This window comes from Aethalodelphis obliquidens, unplaced genomic scaffold, assembly GCF_003676395.1.
Source record: "Aethalodelphis obliquidens isolate GAN/ISIS:26980383/991018 unplaced genomic scaffold, ASM367639v1 scaffold4, whole genome shotgun sequence".
Taxonomy (NCBI): Eukaryota; Metazoa; Chordata; class Mammalia; order Artiodactyla; family Delphinidae; genus Aethalodelphis; species Aethalodelphis obliquidens.
Window position 1 is genome coordinate 71,655,184 of NW_020837948.1, and position 13,272 is coordinate 71,668,455.

The 13,272-nt window shown below is 37.6% G+C and overlaps 1 protein-coding gene across 1 annotated transcript in view; it reads right to left on the minus strand.

Moving 5' to 3' along the window:
• Positions 1-1,557: 1,557 nt before the first annotated feature.
• The window catches only part of RAB3C (RAB3C, member RAS oncogene family), a 289,518-nt gene continuing 277,803 nt past the window's right edge, over positions 1,558-13,272 (minus strand). Inside the window, exon 5 of the mRNA XM_027101072.1 lies at positions 1,558-3,039. Within this exon, the coding sequence (XP_026956873.1) occupies positions 2,852-3,039 (188 nt within the window). The 3' untranslated portion in view covers positions 1,558-2,851. The remainder of the gene's footprint in view (positions 3,040-13,272) is intronic.

The window sequence follows — 13,272 nt, forward strand, 5'->3', positions numbered from 1 at the left end:
AGACAAAACATGGCTGTCTACAATTTACACACTAACACAAACATACACTTTGTAAGATGTCTCTGTTCTTTTGAATATAAATTTAGTTAGGCCATTAGTAAAAATGATCTGTGGTTATTTAAGCTGTTGGCAGACAGAATATGGGAGATATTGTATGCGTGTGTGTGTATACACATTTGTGTGCATGATGCCCTAAAGGGTGAAAAACCTTGGAACCACAGCATTATAAATAATATAGCTTGATGCCAATAGAAGTTTACTTAGTGAATCCTAGGCTGGTTCTTCTTTTGCCAAACTTGATTTTAAAACCAGGATCTCTTGATGAGATTAGGAGTCGAGAATTTTTCTCTCTTTTCATGTGCTTTACCGCAGGAGCATAGGTGCTCAATTCATTGAGCTCTGTGACGATCCTTTTTGGAAGCGTCTCACTTAGAAAATCACACTGGGGTAGGGACTTCAGAACTGAGAATCAATTAGTAAGCCTCTACTTCCATTGAGGCTTGAAAAATAGAAATTATTGGATGTCCCTTGGCACTGACACCTGGGCCATTCTTGCATTCTGCTCCCGACTGGCACACAGTAGCTCAAGTCTGGTATGTTTGACACTGTGGAAGTGGGTACTTGGCTTAGGTCTTCTGGTTCTAGAGCCGTTTAATTTCAATGGCAATTAGCTCTTCAGGGAAGAAGTTTACAAGAGGGCAAAACTCAACTTTCTTTCCCATTTTCTACCCTCTCTGATTTTGCTTTCCATTTTACAATAATATGCATATCAATGTTCTTCTGAAAAAGCCATCTGAGACATCATATTGAGGTCCTTGACATCTGTACGTATGTATGTGAGATCAGGTCTGAGAGAGGATGCGAAGGTCTTCCTAGTTCTATTGCTTCATATTAGATTGTAAAAGTCAGCTTAACAGCTATATCATTTAACATGGCCATTTTCTAGACCCTGTTAAAGAAATATTACAGTATCATGCAAACAGGCTTCTGTTGCAAACAAATCTGCTTTGATGGCCCCTGCCTTCTCTTTCTTCCCTTCACTTTAATTTCTGTGATTTTTGAAGCTAGTTGCCCCATTAAAATCTAATAAAGCATTAATGTCTTCTTGTCTTCACTAGGCTAAGGTCTACCTTGCAGAGTGCCAAAGTGAAGATTTATTGCCAATTAGTGGATCTTAAGCTAAGATGAGCAATAATAAGAATGTGGATATGCTTAAGACATCCCAAATGCTTTCTCCTGTAATTTTCATCTTCTAACTTACTAGTAATATATGTGACCTAGTTCCCTGACTTGCAGGCATTTATCCTCCAGAGATCTCTTTAGATATGCATCTTTCCCTATCAATATCCTTGCTCAAGAATCTTGCGCTCAATACTTTCATGGGAAGTGTCTCTGTTTTTGAAAAGAGAAAAAAATCTTTTACATGATCACCAAAAAAGGGGAAAGTTCACTTAATGGAACTGCCCTTCCAAATATGCCAATGTGTGCCTACTGCCTTAAAGTCCTAGCCGTAAACAATGCTGGGTGGTGATACAGATGCTGTGTCTCTTTTCAGTCCTCACTTAGAATCGCTGGTGGGATTGGTTTGCTTGTTAATCATATATGGTTTTCAGGAAATCCAGGAGAAGGAATCTCTAGGAGAAAGAATCTGGGTGTTCAAATGGTTTCCTTTCTCCTCTCAAATTGCTTATGGCACCCTAAGATTTTTCTGTAACTCTCAGCTCCAAAGAGAGGTCTCTGAGTAACTTAAGCATGTTTAAAGGCTTACAGAATGGGGATACGCCTTAAAGGTATAAATACTTGGATTGAAAAAGATTAGAGATGATTATTGTCTTTTCCTCAATCTGAGAGCCATGGAGATACTGTTTAACTGACTGCTAGCCAGGTAAAAGAACCTAGGGAGGTGCGAGCAGAAGGCAATGTTTGGGGAAGCAAACCTACATCCTATGGGAAGAGGTGCTCTAACAAGCTTCAACTTGACCTCTGTTCCAAGCGTTGGTAATTGTTCCAGAAAGTCGCGGTAGTATATGTCATGGGGGGGAGCTCAGGCCTTGGAATCCCACCACTACTCATATCCTTCTTGGTTAAGACGCTTGTTACATAACACATTCAGCAGATACCTCTGTCTGTCAGTGCCCTCAAATATTCAGAATGTTGGGTGGTGCAGTCTTGGGTTAGGTATTCCTTATTTAAACATCTAAACTAAGACTACTGTTAAAATCTACTTCCAGTCAGGTAAATATTAATCTCTTGGTAAATTTGCAAGGGCCTTAAACAATATTTCAAGTTTATAGTCAATAGTCTTCTCAGTTATAATAACACTGAAAAATAGATACCTTTCCTGAACAGTAAACCAACCAGAGCCATGACAGTCTCCCTAATCATGAGTAACATTTCCACTTGATTTTCGATTGAGAGTAAAGCAAATAAGGCCTCCTGAGATCTCGCCCTGCTCACACCACACACACAACCAATTTCTTGGTTATCATCCCTACAAGTGAATAGCATAATTTGAACCCATAGCCCAAAACTCAGTTGTACTGAAATTATAATCAGAGGTCCCAGCAGTAGCTTAATCTAAGAAACCTGAAACAAAAAGAGCCTAGAAGACAAATAACAAATCACATGCAAACATCTGATGTTTATAGATGGATAGTCCTTACAAAGTTAAGATCACATATTTGTCACTTATTAACACCGGAATTCTCCCCGGAATTGAATGTATGTTCGAGCCACAGACATCAAAGATTTCCCTCAAATAATTATTAGGCAGTATAAATGAAGGCTAATTGACCATTTATAAATGCTATTTTTAGCAACCAACCCCTCTGGAGCTGCCTGTACCGGGACACTAACAGCCACAGTTGGGCTGCGGTGGAGGAGGGGTTTCCCTGAGCCTCGTGTTCTGCTTTGCGGCAGTGATGGCTGGATCTGTCTCCAAACTCTCGGACATTTTGTCGCAGATGATATCCACGAGACGCTCAAATGTCTGCTTCACATTAACGTTATCCTTGGCACTTGTTTCAAAAAACTCAAAACCTGGAAGAAACACAAAGAAACACAGCTTGGTCACTTCATACTTCTGCGGAAATTAAATGGGACATGGTGATGGTAGGACAGCAGTGCTGGTAGGTTTGGTTTGGGTGGGAGATGAGAGGCAGGATTGAACAAATGCTACCATCTTGCTGTCCATTAACAAGAATTATAAAGTCGAATTAGTGATGTTCACATCTTATTTTTCTCTAGACAAAAAAAAAAAAAAGCCTTGGCAAGAGTTAGTTAGTAAGGACGACATGAAGAATCCTTGACACAGTCTGTCTCTGCCATCTCTTCCTGCAACCCCTGGATCAGCATGCAGCCTCTTCTAATCTTTTCTAGGTCTGGGGTTATTTGGCATTTTTTTTTTAATTTCCTCATTTCAGATTCTACCAAAATTATTAATTTTCATTTTTTCTTTAACTTCAGGCTTAGAAGACTTCATGTCCATATTCTGCTGTGAAAGGGACTCCCAAACTCCAACATAATGCAGCTCTAACTTTTTCCATGTCTGTCCTACTGTTGCCTAGTGAAGTGTTTGAGGGTAGGCCTTTGGTAAATTTCCAGTATTTAACTGGACATAAGGTGGCACTAAAGAATCATTGGATTTACCCTAAGCGTGCTCCAGCCTCCTTTAGGAAATTTGAGTGGTGTTAGCCTAACAGCCCTCCAGGGCTTTGTATACCATTGCAGCTAGCTACTGGTGCGGATTTTTCCATATCTTCTGTTACCTGTCAGCAGCAATGTTTTATCAACATCTGGGAAAGGACACGATAAATTTCAAATAAGCTGCCAGAAGTGCAAGAAGTTACAAAAAAATGCAGTGACAGTTTCACGCATCGACTGATGTGTCACTGTACCTGGGTAGAAGCAGCCTTAGTAGGCTGCTCTGTACACAGCCTTGTCACTATTGTTTGCATTCACATTCCACGGGCTGAGCTTGCCAGTCAGTTGCCATGACAACCTCCCCACTAGGCCAGCCAGAGATTGTTCTGGTCCATCCAGGGAATGTTGATTTAGGATGTATTGGGTTGAACACAGAAATGCTGTCCTAATCCATTCTGAATTTTACACCCTATAAATCCTCTGGTTACATCTGGCCCTATCTCTGAGGAGCCACATGGATTCAGAATGATTAAATCATGTGATTTCATCCCAGCTCCTGGGGCCAAAAGAGGAAAAAATGGATTAATATTTTGAATCCATGTCAAAATCGCTCTCATGAGCTAGAAATACTTATTTTCTTAAGCAGTATCGAAGATAAACAACAAAAAGCAATTTTCGTGAATTAAAATTTAGTTAAGATAGATGATGATATCTGAGCTCGAATTTCTTTAGTTACTGTGTATTCTGTTAAAATCCGAGTGAGTAACCGCAGGATTTGAGCTGAAGGAGCGAGCATGCGTTAAGCCAGGTTCTATAAAATAGAGAATATTTCAAGCCCTCTTTGCCTTGTATTTATTTCCCTTGCATTTGTCTCTCTGGACAGTGTTTGTATAGCTCTCTTAAATTCCTAATTTCTTTACAAAATTCTGGCATTAACAGAATTCTCTTTTCTAATGTTTGCAATCTATAGGGCTAGATCGTTCACCTTTCAGCAATTTGATCCAGATTTTGGAAAGCACAATTGCTTAGAATCCATACTTGCCTAGATGTCAGAACTATTTGCATCCTTGTGGGGATTTTCTCAGTGTTAACAGGAGGGTGCTTTAAGTCACAAGATACCAAAACCCCACTGAAATCAAGATCCCTAAATGAGACTTTGTGATAAGTTATGGGATTTTTTTTTCTCCAAAGGTTTCGCTTTTCTCTCATCGCTTCTGCTGACACATCTTTTATTTATTAGCATGATTTGGGGGAAGGCACTGAACTTGAAGGGTATCATAAAAGATTTGGCCATTGTAAAACAAACCACAGTAATCCGTGCAAACCTTTATCAAATGTGATTCTTTTAATCTGGGCTTAGAGACACACAATGCTGCTGGTGTACAACTTAAGGTCAGTAAAATGATCCTTGAGCCCAGGAGCCAGAATGCTCTGTGTCTTGACCTTAACCTGGAACCCCAGGAAGAGAACACCATATTATAACAGCCCTCCATTTATCCAGCATGGCTGGAGAAGGAGATGCCATAATGTGGTGAGAGGGATGGATTGTCAGATGGGAGATTTAGCGATAGGAGCAATACTTACTGGCTTTGTGACCATGGGAAAGTCATGTTTTTATTCTTATGTTCTTTATTTATGACATTTGTCTTACATTAGGCTCAAATGAGAAAATATATGTAAAAGTGCCAAGCAAACCAGAAAATGTTATTATATAATTATACAATAACTATATAATTAAACACTATTATTATAACAACAATAATAGTAAGAAACTAACATTTGGGAGGTTACTGTAGAACAGGTGCTATTTAAAACACTGTATCTGTAAGGTAGGTGCCAGTATTTTCTCCAAATTATTGATAAGGAAATAGAGGCACAAAATGGCTGAGTACTTTGCTCATTTACTTGATCAGCCAGTAGTGGCAAAGCTGGCATTTGAACTAAACCTGAACACTCTCCTCCTCCTTCAGATACTCTGCAAAGCCTACTGTTTGGTTCCAGTTGAACTGGAAGTTCTATGTTAAGTAATACAACAAACTTTCATCAATTTACATAGTTAGTGATTAACTAGATTTAACACTCCGGGTGAAACATATGAAACATCTTTTCTTAATGATTCCAAAGGTACTCTGGTATTTTGTGCTGCTTAAGGTTCATCAAGGTGGCCATCAGGACAGCTATATGTCTATAGAGAAATATGTGAAAGGTTCTGGAAATTAGGCCTCCTCTCATTGACCACATGTGCTGTTGGTCATAAAATGAGATATTCAGGATCAAACTCAACATCATTATTTTAGCATATAGTTGTTTGGATTCAGGGCAAAGCAAGTTTACTGTGCAATAAATGATTCTCCATCCTGGGGAATCAGTATCTACAACCAAGCAACTCTATGTGCGACCACACTCCACACCTATGGGTGTCCATGGTGTTTAAAGCTCATGAACTAAATTGTAACCACAAATTCAAACACTTCAGCCTACTTCAGCCTTTATTCTTCTATTGAGTCATTGTTGGGTTTTATGGCCATTACCTACCAATGTATCATACTAAATTCAACTATAGCAGCATGACCTTGTTCTTAGAAATATTAAACCTCCCATTCATACACACGAACATCAGTGGAAAGCCAGCACTTCAGTCAGTGATCCCTAGGAAACAGTCTTTTTCATAAAACTTTGAAGATCATTTCCAATTTACTAGGTAGGACAGCGTGATTTGGCAGATCAAATAAGTAGCCCAAGGTCACAGAGCAAGCTGATTGTGAAGGGTGACAGAGATCTCCTAATAAATAGGTTACTGACTTAGCCTACAGCCTTGGACACCTGTCCCTCAGACTATTTCATCCTGTATTAATAATTGCAGCATACACATGTTTTCATCAACAAATCAGTGAACACTTTCAGTTGATCACAGAAGCACTAATCATCCATTCTAATTTCTCTCTGGCACAGACAGCACTGTTCCAAGCTGGATAAGCCTTGCACCATGGTTCAGAACATCTTTTTTTAATAAACATTTATTGGACTATAAGTTGATTTACAATGTTGTGTTAGTTTCAGGTGTACAGCAAAGTGATTCAGTTACATACATACATTCATTCTTTTTCAGATTCTTTTCCCGTATAAATTATTAAGAATATTAAGTAGAGTTCTTGCTGGTTATCTATTTTATATATAGTAGTGTATATGTTAATCCCAAACTCCTGATTTATCTGCCGCCACCATATTTCTCCTTTGGTAACCATAAGTTTGTTTTTGAAATCTGTGAGTCTGTTTGTTTTGTAAATAATTTCATTTGTATTTTTTTAGATTCCACATGTAAGTAATATCAACAGATATTTGTCCTTCTCTAAGTGTCTTACTTAGTATAATAATCTCTAGATCCATCCATGTTGCTGCAAATGGCATTATTTCATTCTTTTTTATGGCTGAGTAATATTCCACTGTATATATGTATCACATCTTCTTTATCCATTCCTCTGTCAATGGACAGTTAGTTGCTTCCATGTCTTAGCTATTGTAAATAGTGCTGCAATGAACATTGGGGTACATGTATCTTTTCAAATTATGGTTTTCTCTGGAAAAAACACAGGAGTGGGATTGCTGGCTCATATGGCGGCTCTATTTTTAGTTTTTTAAGGAACCTCCATACTGTCCTCCATAACAGTTGTACCAATTTGCATTCCCACCAACAGTCTAGGAGGGTTCCCTTTTCTCCACATCCTCTCCAGCATTTACTGTTTGTAGATATTGTAATGTTGGCCATTCTGACCATTGTGAGGTGACATTGTAGGTTTGATTTGCATTTCTCTAATAATTAGTGACGTTGAGCATCTTTTCATGTGCTTTTTGGCCAACTGTATGTCTTCTTTGGAGAAATGTCTATTTAGATCATCTGTCCATTTTTTGACTGGGTTTTTGGTTTTTTGATATAGAGCTGTATGAGCTGTTTGTATATTTTGGAGATTAATCCCTTGCTGGTTGCTCCATTTGCAAATATCTTCTCTCATTCTGTGTGTTATCTTTTCACTTTATGGTTTTCTTTGCTGTGCAAAAGCTTTTAAGTTTAATTAGGTCCCATTTGTTTATTTTTGTTTTCATTACTCTAGGAGGTGGATCCAAAAAGATACTGCTGTGATTTATGTCAAAGAGTGTTCTGCCTATGTCTTCCTCTAAGAGTATTATAGTGTCCAGCCTTACATTTAGGTCTTTAATCAATTTTGAGTGTACTTTTGTGTATGGTGTTAGTGTTCTAATTTCATTCATTTATGTGTAGCTGTCAAGTTTTCCCAGCATCACTTATTGAAAAGACTGGCGTTTCTCCATTGTATATTCTTGCCTCCTTTGTCGTAGATTAATTGACCATAGATGCAAGGGTCTATTTCTGAGCTTTCTATCCTGGTCCATTGACACAGCAATTTGTCTTTGCACCAGTACCATACTGCTTTTTATTTTCTTCTAATTTTATTTATTTTTTTGGCTGCATTGGGTCTTTGTTGCTGTGCATGGGCTTTTCTCTAGTTGTGGAGAGTGGGGAGTACTCTTCGTTGCCGTGTGGGCTTCTCATTGCTGTGGCTTCTCTTGTTGTGGAGCATGGGCTCTAGGTGCGCAGGCTTCAGTAATTGTGGAATGCAGGCTCAGTAGTTGTGGCACATGGGCTTAGTTGCTCCATGGCATGTGGGATATTCCCAGACCAGGGATTGAACCTGTGTCCCCTTCATTGGCAGAAGGATTCTTAACCACTGTGCCACCCGGGGAAGTCCCTACCATACTGTTTTGATCACTGTAGCATTATAGTATAGTCTGAAGTCAGGGAACCTGATTTCTCCAGCTCAGTTTTTCATTCTCCAGAATGCTTTAGCTATTTGGGGCTTTTTGTGTTTCCATACAAATTTTAAGATTTTTTTGTTCTAGATCTGCAAAAAAAGCCATTGGTAATTTGATAGGGATTGCACTGAATTGGTAGATTGCACTGGGTAGTATAGTCATTTTGACGATATTGATTCTTCCAATCCAAGAACATGGTGTGTCTTTCCATCTGTTTGTCTTCAATTTCTTTCATCAGCATGTTATAGTTTTCAGAGTACAGGTCTTTTGCCTCCTTAGGTAGGTTTAGTCCTAGGTATTTTATTCTTTCTCATGTGATGATAAATGGGATTGTTTCCTTAATTTCTCTTTCTGATCTTCCATTGTTAGTGTATATAAATGCAAGAAATCCCAGTGTATTAATTTTGTACCCTGCCGCTTTACCGAATTCATTGATGAGCTCTAGTAGTTTGCTGGTAGCATCTTTAGGATTTTCTATGTATAGTATCATGTCTTCTGCAAACAGTTTTACTACTTTTCCAATTTGGATTCCTTTTATTTCTTTTTCTTCTCTGATTGATATGGCTAGAACTTCCAAAACTATATTGAATAAAAGTGGTGAGAGTGGGCATTCTTGTCTTGTTCCTGATCTTAGAGGAAATGCTTTCAGTTTCTCACCATTGAGAATGATGTTTGCTGTGGGTTTGTCATATGTGGCCTTTATTATGTCGAGGTAGGTTCCCTCTATGCCCACTTTCTGGAGAGTTTTTAATAATAAATGGGTGTTCAATTTTGTCAAAAGCTTTCTCTGCATCTATTGAGATTATCATATGGTTTTTCTCCTTCAGTTTGTTAATATGGTGTATCATATTGATTGATTTGCGTATATTAAAGAATCCTTGCATCCCTGGGATAAATCACAATTGATCATGATGTATGATCCTTTTAATGTGTTGATGAATTCGGTTTTAATGTGTTGCTGGATTCGGTTTGCTAGTATTTTTATTGAGGATTTTTGCATCTATGTTCATCAGTGACATTTCCCTGTAATTTTCTTTTTTTGTGGTATCTTCATCTGGTTTTGGTATCAGGGTGATGGCAACCTCAAAGAATGAGCTTGGGAGTGTTCCTTCATCTGCAATTTTTTGGAAGAGTTTGAGAAGGATAGGTGTTAGTTCTTCTCTAAATGTTTGATAGAACTTGCCTGAGAAGCCCTCTGGTACTGGGCTTTTGGAAGATTTTTAATCACAGTTTCTATTTCAGTGCTTGTGATGGGTCTGTTCACAGTTTCTATTTCTTCCTGGTTCAGTCTTGGAAGGTTGTACCTTTCTAAGAATTTGTCCATCTCTTCTAGGTTGTCCATTTTATTGGCATATAGTTGTTTGTACTAATTCTTATGATACTTTGTGTATCTGTGGTGTCAGTTGTATCTTATTTTTCATTTTTTTTTAACATCTTTACTGGAGTATAATTGCTTTACAATGGTGTATGAGTCTCTGCTGTATAAAAAAGAGAATCAGCTATACGTATACATATATCCCCATATCCCCTCCCTCTTGCATCTCCCTTACACCCTCCCTATCCCACCCCTCTAGGTGGTCACACAGCACTTAACTGATCTCCCTGTGCTATGCAGCTGCTTGCCACTACTATCTATTTGATATTTGGTAATATATATGTCCATGCCACTCTCTCACTTTGTCCCAGCTTACCCTTTCCCCTCCCAGTGTCCTCAAGTTCATTCTCTATATCTGCTTCTTTATTCCTGTCCTGCCCCAAGGTTCTTCAGGACCATTTATTATTATTTTTTAGATTCCATATATATGTGTTAGCATACGATATTTGTTTTTCTCTTTCTGACTTACTTCACTCTGTATGACAGTCTCTAGGTCCATCCACCTCACTACAAATAACTCAATTTCATTTCTTTGTATGGCTGAGTAATACTTCATTGTATATATATACCACATCTTCTTTATCCATTCATCTGTCGATGGACACTTAGATTGCTTCCATGTCCTGGCTATTGTAAATAGAGGTGCAGTGAACATTGTGGTACATGACTCTTTTTGAATTATGGTTTTCTCAGGGTAGATGTCCAGTAGTGTGATTACTGGGTCTTATGGTAGTTCTATTTTTACTTTTAAAGGAACCTCCATACTGTTCTCCATAGTGGCTGTATCAATTTACATTCCCACCAACAGTGCAAGAGGGTTCCCTTTTTCCCACACCCTCTCTAGCATTTATTGTTTGTGGATATTTTGATGATGGCCATTCTGACTGGTATCAGGTGATACCTCATTGTAATTTTGTTTTGTATTTCTCTAATGATTAGTGATGTTGGGCATCCTTTCATTTGTTTGTTGGTAATCTGTATATCTTCTTTGGAGAAATGTCTTTTTAGGTCTTCTGCCCATTTTTGGATTGGGTTGTTTGTTTTTTTGATATTGAGTTGCATGAGCTGCTTGTATATTTTGGAGATTAATCCTTTGTCAGTTGCTTCGTTTGCAAATATTTTTTCCTGTTCTCAGTGTTACCTTTTCATCTTGTTTATGGTTTCCTTTGGTTTCCTTTGCTGTGCAAAAGTTTTAAGTTTCACTAGGTCCCACTTGTTTAGTTTTGTTTTTATTTCCATTTCTCTAAGAGGTGGGTCAAAAAGGATCTTGTGATTTATGTCATAAAATGTTCTGCCTATGATTTCCTCTAAGAGTTTTATAGTGTCTGGCATTACATTTAGGTCTTTAATCCATTTTGAGTTTATTTTTGTGTATAGTGTTAGGGAGTGTTCTAATTTCATTCTTTTACATGTAGCTGTCCAGTTTTCCCAGCACCACTTATTGAAGAGGCTGTCTTTTCTCCATTGTATATCCTTGCCTCCTTTGTCATAGATTAGTTGACCATAGGTGCATGGGTTTATCTCTGGGCTTTCTATCTTGTTCCATTGATCTATATTTCTGTTTCTGTGCCAGTACCATACTGTCTTGATTACTGTAGCTTTGTAGTATAGTCTGAAGTCAGGGAGCCTGATTCCTCCAGCTCCATTTTTCTTTCTCAAGATTGCTTTGGGTATCAGGATCTTTTGACTTTCCATACAAATTGTGAAATTTTTTGTTCTAGTTCTGTGAAAAAATGCCATTGGTAGTTTGATATGGATTGCATTGAATGTGTAGATTGCTTTGGGCAGTACATTCATTTTCACAGTGTTGAGTCTTCCAATCCAAGAACATGGTATATCTCTCCATCTGTTTCTATCATCTTTAATTTCTTTCATCTTTAATTTCTTTCATCAGTGTCTTATAGTTTTTGCATATAGGTATTTTGTCTCTTTATGTAAGTTTATTCCTAGGTATTTTATTCTTTTTGATGCAGTGGTAAATGGGAGTGTTTCCTTAATATCCCTTTCAGATTTTTCATCATTAGTGTATAGGAATGCAAGAGATTTCTGTGCATTAATTTTGCATCCTGCTACTTTACCAAATTCATTGATTAGCTCTAGTTTTCTGGTAGCATCCTAAGGATACTCTATTATATATAGTATGATGTCATCTGCAAACAGTGACAGCTTTACTTCTTTTCTGATTTGGATTCCTTTTATTTCTTTTTCTTCTCTGATTACTGTGGCTAAAACTTCCAAAAGTATGTTGAATAACAGTGGGGAGAGTGGCAACCTTGTCTTGTTCCTGATGTTAGAGGAAATGTTTTCTGTTTTTCACTGTTGAGAACAATGTTGGCTGTGGGTTTGTCATATATGGCCTTTATTATGTTGAGGTAGGTTCCCTCTATGCCTACTTTCTGTAAGGTTTTTATCATAAATGCTGTTGAATTTTGTCAAAAGCTTTTTCTGCATCTATTGAGATGATCATATGGTTTTTCTCCTTCAATTTGTTAATATGGTGTATCACATTGATTGATTTGCATATACTGAAAAATCCTTGCATTTCTGGGATAAAGCCCACTTGATCATGGTGTATAATCCTTTTAATGTGTTGTTGGATTGTATTTACTAGTATTTGGTTGAGGATGTTTGCATCTATGTTCATCAGGGATACTGGCCTGTTGTTTTCTTTTTTTGTGATACCTTTTTCTGGTTTTGGTATCAAGGTGATGGTGGCCTCATAGAATGAGTTTGGGAGAATTCTCCCCTCTGCTATATTTTGGAAGAGTTTGAGGAGGATAGGTGTTAGCTCTTCTCTAAATGTTTGATAGAATTCACCTGTGAAACCATCTGGTCCTGGGCTTTTGTTTGTTGGAAGATTTTAATCATAGTTTCAATTTCAGTGCTGTGATTGCTCTGTTTATATTTTCTATTTCTTCCTGATTCAGTCTCAGAAGGTTGTGCTGTTCTCAGAATTTGTGCTGTTCTCAGAATTTGTCCATTTCTTCCAGGTTGTCCATGTTATTGGCATATAGTTGCTTGTAGTTGTCCATTTTATTGGCATATAGTTGCTTGCAGTAATCTCTCATTAACCTTTGTATTTCTGCAGTGTCAGTTGTTACTTCTCCTTTTTCATTTCTAATTTCATTTCTAATTCTATTCTACCACTGCATCATATTCTATTCTATTTTTTTTTCTTGATGAATCTGGCAAATGGTTTATCAATTGTTTATCTTCTCAAAGAACCAGCTTTTAGTTTTATTGATCTTTGCTATTGTTCATTTCTTTTATATTTTTTTCTGATCTGATCTTTATGATTTCTTTCCTTCTGCTAACTTTGGGGTTCTTTATGTTCTTTCTCTAATTGCTTTAGGTGTAAGATTAAGTTGTTTATTTGAGATTTTTCTTGTTTCTTGAGGTACGGTTGTATTGCTATAAACATCTTCCTT